The 24,211-nt window shown below is 44.3% G+C and overlaps 1 protein-coding gene and 1 pseudogene across 2 annotated transcripts in view; both read right to left on the bottom strand.

Annotated features, from left to right (window-relative positions):
* Positions 1–984: 984 nt before the first annotated feature.
* Positions 985–1,103, bottom strand: LOC133371052 (5S ribosomal RNA; annotated as a pseudogene).
* A 12,283-nt stretch (positions 1,104–13,386) lies between these two features.
* Positions 13,387–24,211, bottom strand: part of ZNF683 (zinc finger protein 683) — a 37,966-nt gene continuing 27,141 nt past the window's right edge. The window contains exons 4-7 of one of the 2 annotated variants that reach the window (XM_061596610.1): positions 21,702–21,954; positions 18,933–19,900; positions 17,420–17,548; positions 13,387–15,785 (exon numbers count right to left, since the gene is read on the bottom strand). In XM_061596610.1, coding sequence (XP_061452594.1) covers positions 15,315–15,785; positions 17,420–17,548; positions 18,933–19,900; positions 21,702–21,954 — 1,821 coding nt within the window. In that variant the 3' untranslated portion in view covers positions 13,387–15,314. The remainder of the gene's footprint in view (positions 15,786–17,419; positions 17,549–18,932; positions 19,901–21,701; positions 21,955–24,211) is intronic. The other variant, XM_061596611.1, reaches the window with a different exon arrangement.

Here is a 24,211-nt window from a genome sequence, read left to right as displayed (position 1 = left end):
GGAATGTTTACTCAGTTTCTAGAGACTGGCTGTGTTACTCTCTTGCAGCAGCAAAAAATGGCAAAAGAGTCTTGTGGTACCTTTTAAAAGTTAACAAATATATATTGGTATAAGCTTTTGCGGTCTGCAGTTCAGTTCATGGGATGGGATCAACACTGTGTTGCCGTTTGTGACAGAGCTACAATTCCCAGCAACCTGCAGTTCCCAGGATATTACTAATTGCCCTTCCTTAGGTGTTTATGGACTCTTTTCCCCAGTGCATCGCTGGATGGGAGAGGAATAACACCCACTCTGATTGGTTCTTTGACTCTTCTTAGTGGCTTATATTTTTGTTCTTTGTGCTCTGCATCAAAATGGGACACACCTTTGGGCTATGCAAACATGTTATCTCCCCTACTTGTTCAAGCCTGATACACAATTGTTGAGGGAGGACTGGAACAGAGAACTAGATTATCCTATCCTGAGATGAACAGTGGAAGACCGTACTGAAAACCTATATTAGGGTGAAAGGATGCGAAGGAGGACAGGGCTCCTGCATCTTTAATAGCTGTCTAGAAGAGGGAATTTCAACAAGTGTAGCATGCATTTGTTGAAATCTCCTCTTCTAGTTCACAATTAATAAAGCAGAGAAGCCCTCTTCTCTTTTGCATCTGCCTGTCCTAATGTGGACCCTTGATTTTGAGGTTATGTTTGATGCAATAGAACTGACTCCTCAACAGGTTCACGCAGCATGAGAGACATACCAGAGTGCAACAGGGACCAGCATTGTCAGGCAGGCAGCTGCCAAGGACCACAACCGAGAGGGGATGGCCCAGCCAATGCCTGGAGCCTCCTGGTCTTGCAGCTCCTCCTCCTTGTTCTTGTTGTTATATGCCTTCAAGTTGATTACGACTTATGGAGACCATATGAATATTTTTTTGGATATATTCATAGGGTTTTCATGCTAAGAGGTATTCAGAGGTAGTTTACCATAGCCTTCCTCTAAGCCCACATCACCTGGTACTCCCAGGCGGTCTCCCATCCAAATACTAACCAGGCCTGAGCCTGCTTAGCTTCCGAGATCAGATGAGGTCGGGCATATTCAGGGTAGTATGGCCATAGGCTCTCCTGGCTGTTACAACCCCTTTATCTGCCCTCTCTAAGTGAGCAAGCAGTGGAACTTCAGAATCTTGGAAGCTGCCTTATAATGAGTCAGGCCACTGGGCCATCTAGATCAGTAATGTCTACACTGACTGGCAGTGGCTGTCCAAGGTTTCAGATGGGGCATTCGCAGCCCTACCTAGAGATGCCAAGGATTGAACATGGGACCTTTCACATGCAAAGCAGATGTTCTACCACTGAGCTACAGCCCTTCTCCAGAAAAGCCAAGAAAGTAGCACTTCCTCTTTCTGGGAGGTGACACCAATTTGCCCAGGCAAGTAAACAGGCAATGGCAACAGTGGTTAGGAGCAAAAGGAGGCAGCTAACTGAGAACATGTTGCTGAAAGACCCCCCAGAACCTGCAGCCAGGACTGGCAGACACCCATCCAGGACCCTTGGGCACATGATGTGGAAGTGCCTGCCAGTGGCAGCTTGCTGGTTTAGTTTAGACCTGTATTAATTTGGGGCTTGAGATTTCCCTCACTCTGTTCCTGGAGTAAGTGCTAGTTATATGGGACATAATCCTAGGACAGGTAAATATTTTCCCACACAGCTCTGGCTGTGAAAGAACTCATCTTGCAAAACCATGATGACATTCCCTTCCATCATCCCAAGAATGGGACCCCACCTTCTCTGCACTCTCTAACTACAAACAGGTTGCATCTTTTAATATGGCTCTAGGAGGAGAGCAACCACACTATCTGGGTGGTACTGATGTTACTTTAATTATCTTTATCATCAGTCTCTCATGCTCAGTGCTGGCTCAAGTCTGTATCTGTACTGCATTTGAAACAGTTTTTATATATGTCATTAATTGTTTCTATAAATGAAATTGTTTTAATTGTTTTTGTTGGCTGCATATACATCATACATTTAAAGCACACCACCTGCCTCCCAAAGAATGCCAGAAACAGTAGTTCAACCCTTATCAGTGGAAGCTGGTGGCTCTGATGTCAGTGAGGCATGAATCCATTCTGAGTTTTAGGCTGAACTTTCAAGGCTCTGTCTAAGGTTCTGAAACCTGAAAGCACCTTGGACAGCTCCTTGAAAGTTTGGACTAAAACCTAGTGCGGATTCACTGCTCCACTGACATCAGGGCCACCAGCCAACAACTGGCCGACAACATGGGCCACCATTTTTAAGATATCTGCACTGGCTGCCCATCCACTACTGAGCCAGGTTCAAGGTCCCTGTATTAATGTACAAAGTTCTCAACAACTTAGGTTCAGGATACCTTAGGGACCACCTGAACCCTTATATCCCGGCTGAATCCCTGAGATCATCATTGGTCGATCCCCTGAGTTGGCAAGGCACATATGACAACAAAAACTTGATCCTTTAGTGACATTAGCCCAGTCCTATGGACTGTTCTGCCAATAGAAATTCAGCAGGCACTTTGTGTTCTAATTTTTAAATGCCAGCTGAAAACTTTTCTGTGTCACCAGGCTTATGCAGGCAATTGAGACAGAGTTTGTTTTTAGTATATATGAATATAGATGTCAGCAGGTTGCATAAAATGGATGTAGGCTTGGACAGAACAGTATCAAGGTAAGAAAAGGGGAGGGGAATTCTGATGCATTTGATAAGGCGAGGAAATATACATTGCCAATGTAACTGTTCACTAGGGGTGTACAATATTTTTTTCGTTGGTCCATTTGTGTTCATAAATATATAATTTGTTTCATTATTTATTTGCACAATTTTGTGATTCAGTACTTAACATTTGTTGCTTGTGTTGGATGGGAGATTGGATCTTTTATGCTTTTAGAACTTGAGGGGGAATGAACACTACTTATTTGTTCTGTATTGTTTTAAAGTTTATATTGTATTTTCTGTAAATTGCTTTGGGACTTCCTGCCTGTTCTGGGAAGTGACTAATAAATTAACTAAACTAATTTAATATTACAAGGTTTTTGTAATGACCAGCTTGGATGGAAATGGGCCACTCACTGTTGAGAGAGAGAGAGGAGGTCTTAGTGGCCCCTGAGGAAAATCCATGACGACCCAGCCTTCCTGGAAGTGACTGTAATATAATCAGAAGTGGTTACCTTTTCAGCAGAGATAGCCATTATAGTGATGTTGTTGGACTCCTTGACCATTGGTCATACTGAATAAAGCTGATGGGAGTTGGAGTCCAGCAATGCTTGGAGGGCACTACATTGGTTATCCCTGCCATACTGGGTAAGGCCTTGACCTTCTAGGGCCTAGCTGGAACCTGCCAGCTTCTCATCACTCCCATTGCAGCAGATAGGCTCATGGGAGCCCAGCTGATACCATCACCCCCAGAGCAGGTGGTCTTGCTGCTGTTCCTCACAGGGCAGGCGAAACTGATGGCTTCTATGACAGGGAAGGGGCGCAAGCGAACTGGTGAGGGCAGCAGTGAGTGCATATACCGGTTCCTGGCTAACTAAAGCGTCTTCTCTCCTCACTATATGAGATGGTGGCAGCCATGTTTATTGATGTAACTGCTCCATACAGTAGATGGATACATACTCACCACTTTACAATTTCAACTGTCCATATATTTTGATGGTCAAAGCTAGAACCTTGTCCACCTTACCTCACCAGAGTTTCATCACCTTACTTCCAGCCTGGCTGGGTAATGGAACCAAGCTGAGACAAAAAGGCCTGAGGTGATATTCAAGAGGAAGTAAGATGGGGGAGGATTGTGCTCTGCACAGTCAGTCACACATCACTTTTGTGAAGAAAATTAGGCACACGCCGCACTTCTCTACTCATTGTCTGCTCTCCTCCTTGTTGCCTTCTCCTGCTTCTTCAGCAACTGCTGCTCCCTTATCCAGACTGCAGTTGCCCTCCATGATCTGCTCCAATCTTTCCAGCTACTTGCCCTGACTTCCATTGTTAAAGTAGGGATGGATGAATATGTGCATTTCATTTTCTAATTTTTCCAGTATTAATTCAGTTCTCTTAATTTCCATATCAGTTTGCGATTTTTAAGAAAATTCTTGTGGAAATCCTAATATATACAATTTTGTAGCAATTTTGCCTAATATACACATTTTTGCAAAGCATATTTCCTCTAATCTTCCTATATTCATTAAAATGTAAAAGGTAATCACACTGCAGTTTGCTTGGCAGATGGCACTGCAAACTACAGTATGTTGAGAAGTGATGGTGCTGGTCGGTGAGGCATGGAACAAATGAGTGAGGCTTGTGTGCAGCAAACCAGTAAGGGAGGTGGGCAGGTGGGCAACCGACTGATAGATGAGTGTGAGCGGCCATGGGGCAGGTTGGTGTCAGGTTAGTGAGGTGGTAGTGGCCACATGGCAATGCCTGGCAGAACTGGGTGGTTTGGCAAGGGGGGGTATCTGGGGTTACCATTCCTGGGGTTAGGTGGTTGGGTTGTCACATGAAGCATGTAGGGGTGGCAGCCCCTAGTATATGACCCAGCAATGTGATGCTGCTGCAAAAAAGGCAAACGTGGTTTTGGGCTGCATAAACAGAGCTATAGTTTCCAGGTCGAGGGAAGTAATAGTCCCACTATATTCTGCATTAGTCAGGCCTCATCTGGAATACTGCGTTCAGTTCTGGGCGCCTCATTTTAAGAAAGATATAGACAAGTTAGAGCGGGTTCAGAAGAGGGCGACGAGGATGATAGCCGGTATGGAGAACAAGTCTTATGAGGAAAGGTTGAAGGAACTTGGCATGTTCAGTCTGGTGAAGAGAAGGCTGAGGGGTGACATGATTGCACTCTTTAAGTACCTGAAGGGCTGTCACATAGAGGAGGGTACAGATTTGATCTCTGCTGCCCCAGAGGGTAGGACTAGGTCTAATGGTTTTAAGTTGCAGGAGCGTAGATTCAGATTTGACATTAGAAGGAACTTCTTGACAGTAAGGGCGGTTCGGCAATGGAACCGACTGCCTAGGGAGGTGGTGGGATCCCCTTCGCTGGATGTCTTCAAGCAGAGGCTGGACAGCTATCTGTGGGAGATGCTCTAGCTGTGGATTTCCTGCTGTGAGCAGGGGGTTGGACTCGATGGCCTACAAGGCCCCTTCCAACTCTATGATTCTATGATAATTATATTTTCCTTAATAGCAAACACTGTGTATGTTATTTTCACTACGATGTCCCTTTTTAAGCACACTTTGCCTTAGTATATGCATTTTTGCACACATTACTTGGCTGAAGAAATGCATTGCAAAGTTACATATGTGCAAATTTGGAGGATGGATGTGATTTGGTTTGCATATTGTTTTGGAAAGTTTGAATTAGTGTCCTGCCCGAACCCACTGGAGTCAGACACAAATGCAGAGGTGTGCTTTTCTTTAGTAGTTTTAATAGAAAGTTCATGAATCAGCTTACAGGTTACACAGGATTCAGCATCTTTCCTAGGAATAACAAGGCATGACTACACTGCATTAAGATGTTGTTGCAGCAACTAGACACACCTCCTTATTGACCTTAAGTAAGGCTGGACAGACACCTATTTGCATGGACCGAGTGTCACTGTGGAGAATGTGTGTGCAGATGAATGCTCCTCCTCAGAGAACAGTGAGGGCTTACTGAGATTGTTGGCACCACCACCTAGATGTATGTGGTGGCTGGATTCCCTCCTCAACATTCCCCTCAGGAGGGGGCCTGCTTGGCAGCAGCAGGGTTAAGCAAGGAAGGGGGCAAAGGGAAGGGGGAGAGACAACTACCTGATTGGGCTGTGCTTCCAGTAACTGGAGCTACAGGGGTGGAGCTGTCACTGTCAAGCTCACCTGTGTCTGGGGGCATGTCACTGGCACCTTCCCATTGGCCCAAATCTGTCTCCTCTTCCTCCTCCTCATCACTCCATTGCCAACTCGTGGAATTTATGACACTTAGGTAGATTCACCTTTAAATGTAAACTTAAATCAAATCCCCCATCCAGACATCTGAGACAGCCACAATTACTGCCCTTTGGAGGGCTCTCCTTTACCCATGTTCCTCACCTTGGTGGTCATGGTGGTGATGTTGGACTCTTTGTTTCCAGACTCTTCCAGTTCTAGCCCCCTCCCATCCCTCTGCATTTCTGTCTTTGGAGTTCATTCTTTGGGTGCTTCCAAATAGACTTTTAAAAAATATTTTTCATTTTATAGAAAAATACATTCAATACAATAACCAAGAGGGAGAAGGGAATAAAATAAAAACAAATTAGAGAGGTATTCTAGACAGGTGTTTAATACTGTAAACAGGTCATTCAGATATCGCAAAAGGTTTGTAACATTTAACTTACTGGATTTTCCCTGGATTAAATGGGAGGAAAATTCAGGCTGGCATTTTGATGCCAATAATGTTGTTTGGATGCTGCAAACATTTTGCATGCACAAGGAGCACCCATCCCACAATAAACAACCATCTGGAAGCACTCTTTGAGGCTCTATTCTCTTTTGCATCTCAATGTTGCTGTTACATATCACCTGCTTGGCTCCTTTCCAACTTTTTTCTCAGACCTTGATGCCTGACTATCTTTCTTTCCAACAATGCCACCACTTTGCTTCTTGGTAATTTCAACATTCATGTTGATAATCCCTGAATGAAACACCCAGGTGCTTTCCATCTCCCCTTCCTTGGACCTTCGACTATGGTCTGATTCTTGGACACACTGCCTTTGTCAGTCTCTTGATCTTGTCTTCACCACATTCTACTTGGTGTCTGACCTCTTTGCTGTGGAATTCCTCCTATCTGATCATCATCTGATCTCCTTCAACACTGTAAATAATCCTCCCTCAGTGAGACCCTCCTGCTCCTTTTGTGACCTCCAGTCCATTGACCTACAGGCCCTTTCTGAAGTATTGTCCCGTCTTCTACTCTCTGTTGCTTCTGTCCTCTCTGTTGAGGCCACCTTCAGTTCATCCCTATCATCAATTCTTGACATTACTCACCCAATGTAGTATTCACCCCTTCCATCTCCAGCCGTGGTTCACTGCCTTCATTCAACATCTTTGCACATATTTTCATGCAGCTGGACACCTCTGGAAGGCTGTCCACATGAACTTAAATTCATGTTCTCCTTCACATCTACCATCTGCCTGGCTAAGCAGCACTACTGTGCTTCTCTGTTCCACACCAGCTCTAGCAATCCCTGCCCCTCTTCTCTACCTCTGATGCTCTACTAAGCTTTGCACTGTCACCTCCCTACTCCATACTCTCTGCCAAAGACTTGGCCTCCTTCTTTAAGGCTAAAATCAAAACCATCCACTCTGATCTCTCTCTCATCCTCTCCCTTCCCTTACACATCACTCTACCCCAGCCTTCCCCAGCCTGATGCCCTCCAGATGTTTGGACTATAAGTCCCATCAGCTCCAATCAACATGGCCTATGATCAGGGATGATGAGAGCTGTAGTCCAAAACATCCAGACGGCACCAACTGGATAACAGCCCTATCCTTTCCTGTTCTCCCACCCAGCCCATCCTGCTTGATGAATTGACTACCCTCTTGCCCTCATCTTACCCCTCCATGTGCCTCTTTGACCTCTTCCCCTCCCATTTCCTGGTTGCAATGTCCTCCACCATTATGTCTCCTCTCCTCCACACAATCTCTTGCTTGCTTGGCTCATTCTCTACTTGGTTCAAACATGTAGCTGCTTCTCCCATTCTCAAACAAAACATTCATTGACCCATTTCTCAACTATAGCTCCATTTCCCTTCTACCCTTCACCTCCAAACTCGATGCTGTCCTTGCTTCCAAATCTAAAAGCCAGTCCTTATACCTTGCGACCTTTCTGCCATCTTTGATACAGCTGATTACTCTCTCTTACTAGAGTAGAGCATGCATAAAAATGCATAGTGAAAATAACATACAAAAATGCATTATTTCAGGGGAAACTGCTTTGCAAATATGTGTATATTAGGTAAAATTGCATATAAAAATAGGTATATTAGGAGAAATTCACAGTAAAATGCTAATGAATTTTCATGAAAATTTTGTTGTTGTTTTAAAAAATTGCAAACTGATGTGGAAATGTGGAGAACTGGATATGAGACTAGAAAAATGAGAAACTGGGAGAAACCAAAATTGAAAGATTCACCCTTCCCTAATCCCTACCTGACTTTTCTCCCACCATCCACCTTTCAAGAAGTCTGGTTCCTAAAAGACTGCATCCTTTCTTTGCTCTGTATGCTTGGAACTGCCTCCCAGAACAGCTGCTGTGATGATGACACCTCTCTTACTTCTTTCAAATCCCCACTTAAAACCCACACTTTCCATTGAACCTTGCACAGAATCTCATAGTTTCCACACCCTATTCCATACCTGCAGATACCCCTAAGCATGTGCAGCTGAAATAATTAAAATTGTTTCATATTCTTACCCCTGCCCACTCCCCATGTTTCTCCCCCCTGGTGTCATGGTGTCAAATTTTAGATTACAAGCTCCTTGGAGAGGAACCTGTCCTCTTGGACTCTGGAAACCACCTCATACACTATAACAAATGCTATGGCACTATAATAATACTTTAAAAAACATGGCAGAGAGGTGAATAAAAAATGTACCTGCCACCACCACATGCAATTTGATTCTTCGAGATAAAGAGAAAAATAAGGTGCATAATTAATGTCTTCTGCAGTCATAGGAGGGGGAGGAAGACAAGGCTCTGGACAAGCCGGTTGCTTCTCCAATGAGCCATAGAAGAGGCATTGTAGATCAACCCTGTAAAGGCATCCATACTCTTTGTGTGTGTGGCAGGCCCATGTATCTGGTCAAATTTTCCTGTAGGCTGGTTTGGTTATTGGTGCAACCTCTGCTAATTGCCTGTTCTTTTATAGCATAGATGACAGCTGTGATAAACTTTTTAATTGCACTGCTGATCATAAATATTCACACAGACAATGGCAGCAAGACTCTGGTGAAGAAATTCAACACTCCATCTATGCAAGAGGAAGAAGAGTTCACATCCATATTATGCACTTAAAACACGTATGGACCATTTAACAGTCATGGCTACCCTACAAAGGATCCTGGGAACTGTAGTATGTTGAGAAAACTTGGAATTGTAGTTCTGTCTGGAGTATTTTAATAACTCTTAGCACCCTCATCAAACTACAGTTTCCAGGATTTTCTAGGGAATGCCACTGCCCCATATGCACTATAATAAAATTTTATTTGTGAGTCGCCTATCTGTCCGAATTAACGGACACTCTAGGCGATGTACAATAACATAGTAAAATACAATATACAAATCAAAAAGCCACAATAAGTAATTAATCTAAAACCAGCCTTCAATTAATACATCATAAAACTAATCCACCCCAGAAATTCTGTAGGCCTGCCTGAATAGCCAGGTCTTTAAGGCTCGGCGAAAACCCATCAGGTAGGAGGCATGTCGAAGGTCAAAAGGAAGGGAATTCCAGAGGGTGGGGGCCACAATCGAAAATGCCCTCTCTCTGGTCTGCACCAGCCTAGCTGTTTTGACTGGTGGGACCGAGAGGAGGTCTTGTGTGGCTGATCTCGTCTGGCGGCATAATTGGTGATGCTGGAGGCGTTCCTTCAGATAAACTGGGCCGAAACCGTATAGGGTTTTAAAGGTCAACACCAACACCTTGAATTGGGTCCGGTAAACAACTGGTAGCCAGTGTAGGTCTACTAACACCGGAGTGATATGGTCACGGCGACAGCTATGCTTAATCAAGCATGCCGCCGCATTCTGTACCAGCTGTAATTTCCGGACCGTTTTCAAGGGTAACCGCACGTAGAGCGCATTACAGTAGTCTAAGCGGGAGGAGACCAGGGCATGTATCACTCGTGGAAGCAGATGCACAGGAAGGTAGGGTCGCAGCCTCTGTATCAGATGTAATTGATACCAAGCTGCCCGGCTCACTGCCAAGACCTGAGCCTCCATGGACAGCTGGGAGTCAAGAATGACCCCGAGACTGCAGACCTGGTCCTTCAGGGGTAATCTCACCCGTTGAGTACCAAGTCTATATCTCCCGACCTTCTCTTGTCACCCACGAGCAACACCTCGGTCTTGTCGGGGTTTAGTTTCAGCCTGTTCTCTCCCATCCATCCACGTACGGACTCCAGGCACTTGGACATGGTATTCACAGCCAACTCTGGTGAGGACTTAAATGAGAGATAGAGCTGAGTGTCATCCGCATATTGGTGGCACTGCAGCCCAAAACTCCTGATGATGGCTCCCAGCGGTTTCATATAGATGTTGAATAGCATGGGGGAGAGGATAGAACCCTGTGGTACTCCACAATTGAGAGGCCAAGGGTCTGAAACCTCATCCCCCAATGCCACCCATTGATGCCTGTCTGAGAGATAGGAACGGAACCACCGTAAAACAGTGCCCCCTATTCCTAATCCCTCCAGGCGATTTAAGAGGATACCGTGGTCAATGGTATCGAAAGCCGCTGAGAGATCCAGGAGGACGAGGAAGGTATATTCTCCCCTATCCAACGCCCTCCTCATATCATCCACCAGGGCAACCAAGGCTGTTTCAGTTCCATGTCCAGTCCTGAAGCCTGATTGGAATGGATCTAAATAATCTGCTTCATCCAAGTGTGTCTGTAACTGTTTGGCCACCACTCGCTCAATCACCTTGCCCAAGAATGGTAAATTAGAGACTGGGCGAAAGTTATTCAACTCTTGGGGATCCAAGGAGGACTTTTTCAAGATGGGCTTTACCACTGCCTCCTTGAGGGCTGATGGCATTGCACCCTCTTCCAAGGATGCATTTACCACTGCCTTGATCCCTTCACACAGTCTCTCTTTGCAGCTCAAAATGAGCCATGAAGGACAAGGATCAAGTATCATAATACTTTAAACAGTCATGGCTTCTTCAGAGTTTCCCAGGAAGAGGGATTGACTGTTAAACCACTCTGAAAACTGTAACTCTGTGAGAGGACTAGGGGGTCTCCTAACAATTCTCAGCACCCTTAACAAACTACAGTTTCCAGGATGCTTTGGGGGGGGGCATGACTGTTTAAAGTGTTATGGTACTGCTTTAAATGTATAGTGCAGATGAGGCTTTAGGCAAGCTAGATATTAAACAAAATTGGGTTGGGAAAACAATGGCTTGATGGGAAACCAAGCATGTGGAAGGGTGGGGAGAGTTAACCCCCCCCATCTTGAGCTTCCTATCTCACCATGGCTGCTTTTCAGCTTTACAACCAGTTAGGAGATGTGATCATGGATCTCTCACATAGCATTTATTTTAATCCTTGAATATTACTCTATCCCAGAAATTTATTTATTTAACAGAATCTGTATGCCACTTAATTTTTTAAAAAACCCTCTAATGTGCATAAAACATACATTAAAGTTACTGGTAAAAGTCAGAAATTAAAAAGGTTTTATTTAATTTTGAGAATTGTTATTTAATTTTGAGAACTGTATTATTTTATTGATGTATTATGTTTTATTGATGTATTATGTTCGTGTTTTTTGTAAGCCGCCTTGAGGGCCTTTGGGCCATAAGGCGGGGTATAAATTTAATAAATAAATAAATATATTTTTTTAAAAAATTCAAAATATAACTAAAATCAGCATTTAGAAATATTTGCACACTATAAAATAAAGACTACATATTAAAATGCATGCCAGCTTTAACTGTGTAGATTTGCCTAAACCAAAAAACTTTTTAGCAGTTAATTCGTTGTAGCCGTTAAAAAAAGTTTTGAAACATTAGCAGAGCTTGGAAAAGTTACTTTTTTGAGCTACAACTCCCATCAGCCCAATCCAGTGGCCATGCTGGCTGGGGCTGATGGGAGTTGTAGTTCAAAAAAGTAACTTTTCCAAGCTCTGATTAAAAGCTTTCCCCAAAAAAGCAAGTCATGATCTTGCAGGCTACAGATCCATGCCTGAAATTAAACCATTTTCAAAAGACTAGGGTAAAGTCATAGACTTGCATATCTTCTGACTCAAGGGTGGAGAACCATTGTCAGTGCAAAGGTCACATTCGCTCATGGGTAACCTTCCATGAGGCGGTGCATGCAGTGCTGGGTGGGGCCAAAAGCAAAAGTGGGTGGTGCAACAGATGCGACTTCTACGTTTTTGTGGCTGGAATGTAGCCTACTACAGAAGTCAGAGGTTCTTTCCTCACCACATCTGTCCATTCTCCATCAAGGTAAGCAAGAGGCAACATCACAGTTCAAGGACACATTCCAGCTAAGTAAAAGCACTTGAGGAGGACACGGACCAGGCTGGTGTGGCCTGAGGAGAGTACCATGAACCAGAGAGAAAGGCCTGCATTTGGCCCATGGACTGGAGGCTTCCCATTCACGCTCTAGGTCAGGTGTGGGGAACCTTTAGCTGGATGTTGCTGAACTACAACTCCCATTATCCCTGGCTATTAGCCATGCTTGCTAAGGCTGATGGGAGTTGTAGTTTGGCAACATCTGAAGGGCCAAAGGTTCCCAACACTTGCTTCTGGGTACAAAAAAGGGCAGAGCATAATACTGGAAAACTAAAGCTATTTGCCCATATCAGACAGAAAATAGCCTTAGCTAGGTTTGTGGTTTGGGTTGCCTTGTTGGCCTCAACACAGGATATGAAGCAAAGGATATGTGGTTAATGCTACAAGCATCTCAAAAGTGATAAGAGAAGGCTGCTGGGCAGAAGCCTCTTTCTGGCACGCAGGTTGCTTTGGGGCTCAGGCAGTTTTGGTATGGACAGATTATGTTTGGATGTTGAAGAGCCAAGGAAGGTACTGCAGGATATATGTTTAACCAAAGCAAATGCATATGGAGGTTACAGATGGAAAGATCTGTCAGTTGTGGTTCTCTGAGTTTCTAGTTTTTCCAATCTTAGATTCAGTTGTCCACATTTCTGCAGCAATTTGCGATTTAAAAAAAAATCCTCATGAAAATTCTACAGCATTTTAGTGCAAATATCTCCTAATAAATACATTTTTATAGGCAGTTTTGGCTAATGTACACATTTTATCCTAATATAGTGCATTTTGTGTTATTTTCACCAATATATTCATTTTTATACACACTTTCTCCTAATATTTGCATTTTTGTAAACATTAGTTGGTTGGAGAACTGCATTGCAAAATTCGAATATGTGCGAATTTTGAAGGATGGCTTTGTTTTGGTTCTCACATTGTTTCAGAAAGTGCAAATTTGATAAATCTGGCTTTAAATTCAAACTGAATCGAATTTCTCCACTATCCTAATTGCAGTAGGACCAGTTCAAATGATTTTGGTGCATAAAATGGAAAATCCAAGTGACCCTTTCCTACTAATTAAGATGAAGCACATTCTACCTGGTTCTTATTTTATTAATTACATTTGTATATGATGTTTCCTCCTCACTGCTCATGATTGTGTACATCAAGGATGAAAAACGTTTGCCCCTCAAGATGTCAGATTACAATTCCCATCATCCCTTATGGCCATGCTGGCTAGGGCTGATGAGAGTTGTGAGTCCAAAACCTGAGGGTTCCAGGGTTCCCATCCCTGCTGCAAGGCTCTGCTCTCCCCCTCCTCATTTTTATCCTTACTACAACTCTGTGAGGTTGGCTAGGCTGAAGGATATTGGAAAGCTGAGTGGGGATTTGAACCTGGGCCTCCTGTCAGGTAGGCCCCCATCTGTACTACACATTTAAAGCAGTATTATACCACTTTAAACAGCCATGACTTCCCCCAAAGAATCCTGGGAATTATAGTTTGTTAAGGGTGCTGAGAACTGTTAGGAGATTCCCATTCCCCTCATTTCCCAGAGTTCCTTGGGAAGAAGGATTGATTGTTAGACCACACTGGGAATTGTAGCTCTGTGAGAGGAATAGGGGTCCCCTAACAACTCTCAGCACCTCTCAACTTTGGGGGAAGCAGCGACTGTTCAAAGTGGTATAGTACTGCTTTAAATATATAGGGCAGATGAGGCTTTAATATGTCACACGAGCACAAGACTCATGGAAATGAATGGCAGCTTTGCAAGAGCATTATAGCACACAGGAGAATTTCCAGGTGGATGAGGCCTCATGATGCATCTGATCTACCTGTCTCCCACTCTCTCGACTTCAGTGGTGCTTGCAATCTCTTTCCTGAGGTAAAATCTCTTACTTTATCACCTCTCATAAATAGAACTGCTTCTGGACAGCAGAACGTACCTGTTTGTTTGTTGCTGGGTGTTTTACTTTGTTTTGTTTCATTTGTTCGTCTGGCTCTCTCCCCAGCAAAGTTTCAGGTACTAATTGTTAGTTGAGCTGTAGTCACCATTGCATAGGAGCTTATTTATGTGTGATTCATACAGCCCTGAAAGTGTGGGTTGGAGGAACATGGTTGTCTTTTTGCCTGTGGAAATCTATAGTGTATTTACAAACCACACACACAAACACACCAGAAACTGGCAACAAAATGTTAATCCAAACTGGGTACCCAAATGCCGACATAAATACAAAATCCCCTGCCTTTCATATCCCAAACGTCTGCCTCATCACACCTGCTGTAGAACCTTACAGGAATTTTATTCATTCACAGTTCCAGCCCTACTATTAGATAGACTCTAGAGTGAGGTGCCAAATGCTAGGAAAGCTGTGAGGAGTGGTAGTGAGGTGTTGGAGGATGGAACTGGTGTCCCATACAGCCTGCTCTGTACTCCCTTACTCAGTCTGCTGCCCTCAGGAGTGGTGGGGAGAGCTGTACCATACGTGGAAGTTTCTGTACATGGAAGAAAGGGGCATCATCTTGTCCTCTGCTTCAGGCAGCAAAATACCTTAGGCCAAACAATTTTTTGTTTTCAATTACTTACACGCCACTCTTCAGCAAAGGCTTGCAGTAACAGAATAATCACAATTTAAAAACATTAAATCACAGAAATAATAAAAACAAAAACAAGACACAGCTGAGCAATACAAGAAGGTAAAATGGCAGCATAAAAGTCTCAAACACTTCAAAAGCCTGGGCAAATGAAAAGGTTTATGTCTGGCACCAAAAACTCAGCAGCGATAAGAACTGCTGTGGTTGGTGCAAGGCACACCTCTCAGGGGAGGAAATTGCAAAGATGGTGGCTATGTATACACCATGCATTTAAAGTACATGACTTCCCCCAAAGAATCCTGCGAAAGGTAGTTTACCCCTCACAAAGCTACAACTCCCAGCACCGTTAAGAAACTACAGTTCCCAGGATTCTCTGAGGAAAGTCATGTGTTTTTAACTATGCTTTAAATGTATGGTGTGCAATGTATGCAGCTGGTGTGCCACAGCAGAGACGTTCCTATAATTCTGTCACCATCTGCTTCAGCTCAGATGATGGCAAGATCTGGAGTAGGCCCTCAAAAGGCCTCCTTCCTGCCAAGTGGAGTGGTGGCCACCGACCGCCATTTCCCTCAGAATGATGGCCTCCACTAGCACAGCAGCCTTGACAGGATCAGGCTCTTCCTCCTCCAGGTGGTCGGCATCTAGGCTGAAGTCAAAGCGGTCAATCATATCATTGAAATGGTGGAGCTGGGCAGGCAAGTAGTTGGCGCATGGGGTAAGTGGGCAATATCCCCGGCAGTGTACCTCCAAGCTAACCAGGTGGATGTAGGTCTTGCAGCAGCTGGGGCAGTAGTTCAGGGCCCGGCGATCATGGAGGCGCTGATGGAGCTTGAGATGGATGTGCTGGGTGAAACGGCTGTGGCACACGCAGCATGCATAAGGCTTTATCCCAGAGTGCAGGCGCAGGTGGGTTTTGAGGTTGCTGGTGCTGCTGAAGCGTTTGTGGCAGATCTGGAGGAGGAGATAGGTTTCTTGTTAGTCCACCACTGGTGCATGATGGGAAGAAGTAGGACCCAGAGGTTGCTGTGTGCTTAATTTCTAAAATGATCTGGATCATATTAAGCCTTGAGCTTTCTCTTTTACTAGTTAGATTTCAGAAGAGCAGCCTCCAAAGAGGCTCATTTAGCATGACTGCGGTGCTGCTTTTTCAGGCATTGGCTAGAAGCAGAATTAAAATGGTGTTTCCTCATAGTACTAAATATAGCCAGTACTTGGAATGAACTAGCTTGGTTTCATGAGGTTCACTGAATTAGTTCAGAAATCTCTAAACTACACTTGAAAGTAGTTCCCATAATTGAACTGGACACGAGTTAAATTCATTTTGGGGCACACCTTTGAATTATTCATCTTCAAGTTCATTCTCTTATGTCTTTTGACTCCTTAGACTTTTGGGGTCTTTAAGCTTAAAGATTGTTGGGAAAAATAAATGAAATAATTCACATTCCATGGTGTGTGTGTGTGTGCCTTGATGATTTCGTTTTCTTAAGTATATTTTATACTTCAGCAAAACAGCTTGTAACATTCTAAATGCTGTTTTTCCCCCCTCAGGTTCATTTGGTTGAAGGTGAATGGAACTGTGGACTGAATGTGAACCAAACTAGTTCATTTTTAAAGGGACAAATGCAAACTGGAGTTAGCTCCTCTTTGGACATATTAAACTTGAACAAATTCCTTTTTAAAAAAACTTTCCAAATCTGAATATAGCACAATCCAGCACTGCATTTCCTTATGGTTATATGATTTTTGTTTGCTCAGAAATAAGGCCTGTTCAGCAAAGGTGCACATAACTTTGGGCTCCTACTGGAAGGAAGAACAGGATATAAATGAATGAATGAATAAATAACTTTAATTATAAATTTTCTTCTTCTGGTTTCTGCCTCTAAGGTAAAGGTGTCCCCGCACTTATAGCGCGAGTCGTTTCCGACTCTTAGGGTGACGTCTTGCGACGTTTACTAGGCAGACTGTATATATGGGGTGGGATTGCCAGTTCCTTCCCTGGCCTTTCTTTACTTCCCAGCATATGCCGGGTACTCATTTTACCGACCACGGATGGATGGAAGGCTGAGTGGACCTCGACCCCTTTTACCGGAGATTCAACTTCCGTTGGAATCAAACTCCGGCCGTGAGCAGAGCTTCAGCTGCGTTACCACCGCTTACCACTCTGCGCCATGGAGGATCTTCTGCCTCTAACTGCTTCCAAATTCAGTATGGCCCCAATGAATTACTGGCAGATTGCACTATAATTAGATAGTTCCTTGCAGCGACAGAAGTTTTATTCCTGACTGTACTGCAATGCAACTAAACGGTGTACAATTACAGAAATATTAAAAATGAATACATAAAAAAATTAAAATCAACATATGAATGATCATGTATGATAAAAAAATTAAGAAAGGCTGGTATTTGTTTGATTTTGCAGAACTGGTGGCCATTTCTTAAACTTTATTGGAAGAGCAAGATACCTTATTAAAATATAAGAGAAGTTTGGAATGTTATATGGATTATGAAATTAAGTATGATTTGGTGGTCTTCTCTACCGCCCCTTTCCTCATGCTCCTTAATGAGGAAAGAAAAGTGCCACCTACCACGCACAGGTGGGGCCTCTCGCCTGTGTGCACCAGGTGGTGTTTCTGAAGGTGAGCCAGCTGGACGAAACGCTTTTTACAGATCTGGCACTGAAAAGGCCTCTCGCCACTGTGCACTCTCAGATGGACCTGTGGGAGGAGAATAGTTCAGTGTGAGCTTGGAAGGGATGGAAGTCACGGGAGGTATGCAATGCTAGACCCTTACTGGGAAGTATAGTTATCCTGGGAAGTATAGTTTGTGAAAGGATACTGAGAGGCAGGGCTGGCACCAGAGGGTGGCCAGGACGGGCCCTAGCCGAGGGCCCCTGGGTCTCAAGGGTCCCCTGGAGGACCCCTCCTTAGGGTGGGTGGGTAACACTCACTTCTGCGATCTGCAGCAGTGTTGGCTCCCAACCCTTCTGCAGTTTGCAAAAAGGAGCTCCTAGGCACCGCCCTACTGCTGCACAGGCCTGCGACGCCCATCTGCATACCCCACCTACCTGTCCCTCAACGTAAATGCTGGTTGCGCTGCAGGCACAAGCCTGCCATCAACTAAGATGGTGGCCAAGGTTTCCCTAAGGGGCTCATGCACCTACTGCCTTCTTGGTTGATGGCAGGGATGTGCATGTGTAGCACACAAGCGTGCCATCAACCAAGATGGCGGCGGAGGCATCAGCCCCTTAGGGAAGCCTAGGCCATCATCTTGGTTGATGGCAGGCATGCACATACAGCACAGACAGCATTCACCAAGGGAAAGGTAGGTAGGTGGTGTGAGTGTGCAAGTGTGTGTGTGTCAGGGCCCGGGGCTTGTTGGTGCCCAAGGGCCCCGGCATGCCTGGCGCCGGCCCTGCTAAGAAGAGACTCTTATTCCTTTTACAGCGCTACCAGTGGCGGCTGGTGGCTCCATGTCAGTGAGGCAATGGAATGTGCTCCAGGTTTTAGTCAGAACTTTAAAGGTGCTATCCAAAGCACTGTCCAAAGTGCCTTGAAAGTTCAGAATAAAACCTAGAGAAGATTCCACTGCCCCACTGACATGGAGCCACCAGCTGTCATTGAGTGCTACAGTTCTCGGAGTTCTCCGGGAAGAGGGACTGACTATTAAACCACTCTGGGAATTGTAGCTCTGTGAGGAGGATAGGAGTCTCCTAACAACTCTCAGCACCCTTCACAAACTACACTTTGCAGGCTCCTTTGGGGGAAGCCATGACTGTTTAAAGTGGTATAACAGTGGAATAAATGGGCTCCCGCTGGGAGGAAGGGTGGGATATAAATCAAATAATAAAGAAATAAATGGCGTAAATGTGGTCCTAGATTGCAATTGCACATGGGTAGAGCAAGTGTACAGAGTGAGCACACAGCAATATTAGATAAGCTGATACTTGTCAGTATACAAATGTCACACAGCCACCATGCCCAGGAAACAGATGTAAGTCTTCAGGTAGGGCTAAAGAGAGGATTAGATGGTTCTTGATGGGGAGAATGATATCTACTTATGAATTTGATCTCAAATGTGTGCTCATGTTCCTGGATCTACCTTGAGATTAGAGAGCTGCCCGAAGCTCTTGTTGCAGACGTTGCACTTGTACTTAATTTTGTCATTCTTCTTTTCCAGAGGGTGGGTCACAGACTTTCTGCTTTCCTGGGACTCTGGTGGAGTGGTCTTTGGCATGCTGAGGTTGATGGCCTCATGCTGGTAGGCAAAGTGAGAGGTAGCTTTCAGTTGCTGAACTATGGTGCCATGTGAAAGGGTGGGGTGGCCTTGGTCAGAGGCCAAAAATTTAAAGATCCTGGTGGGGAGGGAAGAGGAAGGATCCTGTGGTTTCTTGGCTGCTTGTTTTCCATGTGGCAAGATGGAAGGGAAGACAGTTTGACACATCTCTAGATAGGGAATTGCTCTTTTCCCTAGAGTGCCCTGGGAAGACAAATTTAGGGGTGCAATTTCTATAGGGTCGGTTAGAGGCAGTCCCAATGGAAATGAGAAGATTTGAGGAACCAGTACAGATTTGGGGTAGTGGGCAGCTGAGGTGCTGAAGGAATATGCCCGGAGCAGATTGCCCATTGGCTGGCACCCTGAGCTGGAGGAATAGGGGTTGTCAGGTTGGAGCGGAAGTTCCTTCTGGAGCAAGGTAGTCTGGTTGTATGGGTAGCAACTGGCACCATGCTGTTTCTCTGGGGCTGTGCCCCTTTGACTCAGAGGAGCAGACTTCTCAGGAGTAACATTCTCCCTGGATGTGTTGTGGGGAAAGCTAAGCTTTGTGAGCGGCTCTTTCACTCTCCTGGAGGTCTCTGGCCTGGGAGCCACTTTTTGGTTTTTTGCTGTCTTACTTGGCGGCATGCCTTGTTCTAGCTCTTCAGCATCAATTCTCTCTTCCTCATCATCGTTCTTGGCTTTCTTTGTGTGAATAGCTGTGCATCTTTGGTCATCTTTGGGGTCATTCTGTAGCAGTCTATTGACCATCTCAGGGAAAGGTTCTACTGGGAAATCCCTTGAGTCTAGATATTCTGTAAAGAAAAAATAAATCTGCTTTTCATTGCTGCTGTTTATTTTCAAGTAGATGTATTTTTACTTATGGAAACTTTAACAAAAATGTATCATTAGGTGACCTCAAAAGGTTCAAGTGTATCTTCCACAACCGTCAGGGCATAAAACTTCCTTTTTTTAATTAAAGAAAGAAAAGAAGTAAAGTCAAATATATATTTTTAAAACCTGCTTCAGATATCAAATTCCATGAGACAAACTAGTCCTGACAAGGGATAGGTGAATCTATCCATTTTGGTGTTGTTCAGTTTCTTATTTTACCAATCTTAAGTTTCACAACAGTTTGCGTGAAAAAAAGTCCTCATGAAAATTCATCAATATTTTAGGGCAAATTTCTATAATAATAATAATTACCCACACTTCACTCTTGCCCATCCCAGGGCAAGTTACAACAGTTTAAAATACAACATTAAAAACAGTTTAAAATGAATCAGAATCAGAACTAGAATGAGTCCTAAAAATATACATCTCAAGTGTCAAAGGCCAGGTCAAAAAGGTGTGTCTGCAGTATATGATGAAAGCTGTATAATGAAAGTGTCAGAAGCATCTCTGTGAGGAGGGAATTCCACAATTTAGGGGCTACCACAGAGAATGCCCTTTCTCAGGCCACTACCTCCTGAGTTTCTGATGGCAAACGACCCCCTCTGTTGATCTTAAAACCTAAGAGGGTCTGTAAGAAAGGAGGCAGTCTTTCAGATATTTGAGGACTAAGTTTTTCAGGCCTTTGTGCACTAACATGAGCACCTTGAATTGGTCCCAGAGATGAACTGGCAACCAATGCAGCTGTTTTAAAACAGGAGTTATATGAGATCTGCCCTACAGTTGTCTGGCTGCTGAATTTTAAACCAATTAAAGTTTCTTAGTGTCTTCAAAGCCAGTCCCACGTAGAGCACACTGCAACAGTCCAGTTTGGATGTTACCAGAGTGTGGAGTACAGTGGCCAAGCCATCTCTGGAGCTGGAAAAAAGTGTTCCTAGCCACAGAGGCCACTTGAGCCTCCAGTGAAAGTTTTGAATCCAAGAGCACTCCCAAACTATGGATTTGCTCCTTCCAGAGAAGGTCAACCCATCCAGAACAGGCTGTTTTCCCACCTCCTGGACTTGAGAGCTTGGGACATACAACACCTCTATCTTTTTAGGATTCAGCCTCAATTTACACATTTCTGTATGCAGTTTTGCCTAATATATGCATTTTTGCAAAGGAATTTCCCCTAATATACTGCATTTTTGCATACTATTTTCACTAACATATGCAGTTGTATGCATTTGTATTATAGGCATTTCTGAACATATTGTTTCTACAATATGAGAAGTGCATCACAAAATCTGGAGAAGTGCAGATTATGAAGAATTTTTTTTTAATTAAGTTTTTATACCGCCCCAAAGCCGGAGCTCTCTGGGCAGTTTACAACATAAAAAATCAATATACAATATGCAATAAACAGTTAATATTTGGTACAATTAAAAGGAAAACAATACATCACAATAGCAGGATAGCAGTGTTTCAGTTCTCATACTGGTTTGAGAAGTGTGAATTAGATAGTTTCTCATTAAAATGCAAACAAAATCAAATTTCTCCTCCATCACTATATCAGAGTCTATTTCTCAAAGACAAACTTTTTCCATCTCACTATGGCTGGGCGATGGGAGTAGGAGGAGAGTGATGTGCTCATGTTGTTGGTTCTGGAACAAGATGGGCCTCGCCTAAATTGTTGCTGTTCAAGATATTGGCAAGATATTCACCACCTACAGAGTATCCCCTCACCTGGCTTGGCTGCCAGCTTCCTCGAGAGCAAGCACTGGAAATGCCTAGATACCTCATGGGTATACCAAACCAAAAGTTCAGCTCCAGCTGAGATGGGTTTTATGGTGTAGAAATAGATCTCCAGATTGTGCTGGCAAACCATCAAGTTCTGGGCTAGGCGAGCGGGGGCTGGATTCACATAGCACATCCAGTTGCTGCAATGGTGGTCATTCACATCAAGGATGTGGTGAAGCTCCCCTGTTGCAGAGAAAACCTGGAGAAGAAGGAGGAAGAGGAGAGAGGATCTGTGTGATTACTGAGTTACGTATTTTCAGAAATGGGGGATCAGGTAATCTGTGTTTCTTTCTGCCAGCAGTCTTAGGTGCAGCCTGAAACCTTAAAAGCATTTACCTGAGCCTCATCCATTTTAGGCTGCAGTCTCCTCTTACGCTCCATCTCAAGATGGTTACTAGATATAGATATAGATAAATCAGTTTCCTTTTGCCATTTGTCTAATTTATATAGTTACTTTTCAGATAGATTCTCTTTTCTGTTACACACAAGAGGGCATTGTACCAGCCTGGTGCTGGGCATCAGAACCACATCAGCTAACTGATAAATGTTGGGAGTAAAGCACCAATGCTTGTAACAAGTGACCTGAATCGGGGGGAGGGGAGGGCAGACAGAGAGACAACCTATTGTTTCCTTGCTGATTCTCCTACTTGTCAGGCTTTCTTTCCTTCCTTTCTAGTCAGTCAGACATAGTGCCTGTGGGTGTGAGCCTCATGGCTCTACAATGGCCACATGTATGTCTGTAGTCAATGACTTTAATTTCCAGTAGGAATTCACCTTGAGTTTCTTTATTGTTTCAAACACCAGTCTTACCAGACTATTCATTTCCGCACTCCATGGCAATATATGTGGATCCAGGGTGTGGTCAATGCATAATTGCGGGAGGGAGGGGTTCCAGCCACCCTGAAAGAGGCAGTGATCCAACCGCTCCTGAAAAAGCCCACCCTGGACCCATTGGGCTGTGACAATTACCAACTGGTCACAAATACCCCCTTCTTAGGGAAGGTGACTGAGAGGGTTGTGGCGCAGCAATTGCAAGCACTCTTGGATGAAACAGATTATCTTTACCTATTCCAGTCTGGGTTCAGGCCTGGTTATGGGACTGAATCAGCCTTGTTCGCCCTGATGAATAATCTTTATCGGGAGAAAGACAGGGGAAGTGCAACCCTGTTACTCTTACTTGATGGTATCCTTCTGGGCCAACTTGGTGAGAAGGGTATTGGAGGCACTGTTTTACAGTGGTTCCGATCCTATCTCCAAGGTTGTTTCCAGAGAATATCATTGGGTGATTGTCTTTTGGCCCCCTGGCAGTTGTGCTGTGGGGTGCCACAGGGTACCATCTTTTTCCCCATGCTGTTTAACATTTATATGATGCCCTTGGGAGAGGTCATCAGGAGATTTGGGGTGAGGTGTCAGCAGTACGCTGATGATAACCAACTCCATTTCTCTGTAACATCTGAATCAGGAGAGGCCGTGCAAGCTCTGGACCACTGCCTGGACTCAGTAATGGGCTGGATGAGGGCCACTAAACTGAGTCTGAATCCTAGCAAGACAGAGGCGCTGTGGGTTGGTGGTTCCCGAGTTCAGATAATTGGTCAGTTGCCTGCTTTGGACGGGGTTGTACTCCCTCTGAAAGAGCAGGTCCGTAGTCTGGGGGTGCTCCTGGATCCATCTTTGTTGCTAGAGGCTCAGGTGACCTCAGTGACTAGGAGTGCCTTTTACCAGCTTTGGCTGTGGCCGTTTCTAGGCTGGGATAGCCTGACCACTGTTGTCCATGCACTGGTAACCTCCAGGCTGGATTACTGTAATGCGCTCTATGTGGTCCAGAAGCTGCAGGTGGTGCAAAATGCGATGGTGAGACTACTCACTGGGGCAGGGTATCACCAACATGTCACTCTGTTGCTGAAAGAATTGCACTGGCTGCCCATTTACTACTGGGCCAAGTTCAAGGTTCCAGTCTTGGTGTACAAAGCCCTATACAGCTTGGGACCAGGATATCTGAAAGACCCTCTTATCCCTTATATACCCTGTCGATCACTGCACTCTGCAAGCAAGGGCCTCCTGCAGTACCATCTTATCAGGAGGTCCATTCCGCACAACATAGGAAATAGACCTTTACTGTGGCAGCACCTACCCTGTGGAATTCCTTCCCCTTAAATATTAGACAGGCGCCATCTCTGTTATCTTTTCGGCGCCTGCTGAAGACCTTCCTCTTTCAACAAGCCTTTTAAGTTGAGACCTTGTCCTAGTCTACGTCTGTGTTGGAATTGCTTTTTAATATGTTTTTAAACCTTTTTTTTAAACAATATGTTTTTAATCTTTTTTAAGGTGTCTTGAAAGCTTTTTAAAAAATGTTTTTAAATATGTTTTGTTTTAATGTATTTTAAAGTCTGTTTTTATGATGTTTTAAAGTGTTTTTAGTGCTTTTGTTTGCTGCCCTGGGCTCCTGCTGGGAGGAA

The sequence above is a fragment of the Rhineura floridana genome, chromosome 15 (assembly GCF_030035675.1).
Source record: "Rhineura floridana isolate rRhiFlo1 chromosome 15, rRhiFlo1.hap2, whole genome shotgun sequence".
Classification (NCBI taxonomy): domain Eukaryota; kingdom Metazoa; phylum Chordata; class Lepidosauria; order Squamata; family Rhineuridae; genus Rhineura; species Rhineura floridana.
This window is presented reverse-complemented; position numbering and strand designations above follow the sequence as displayed.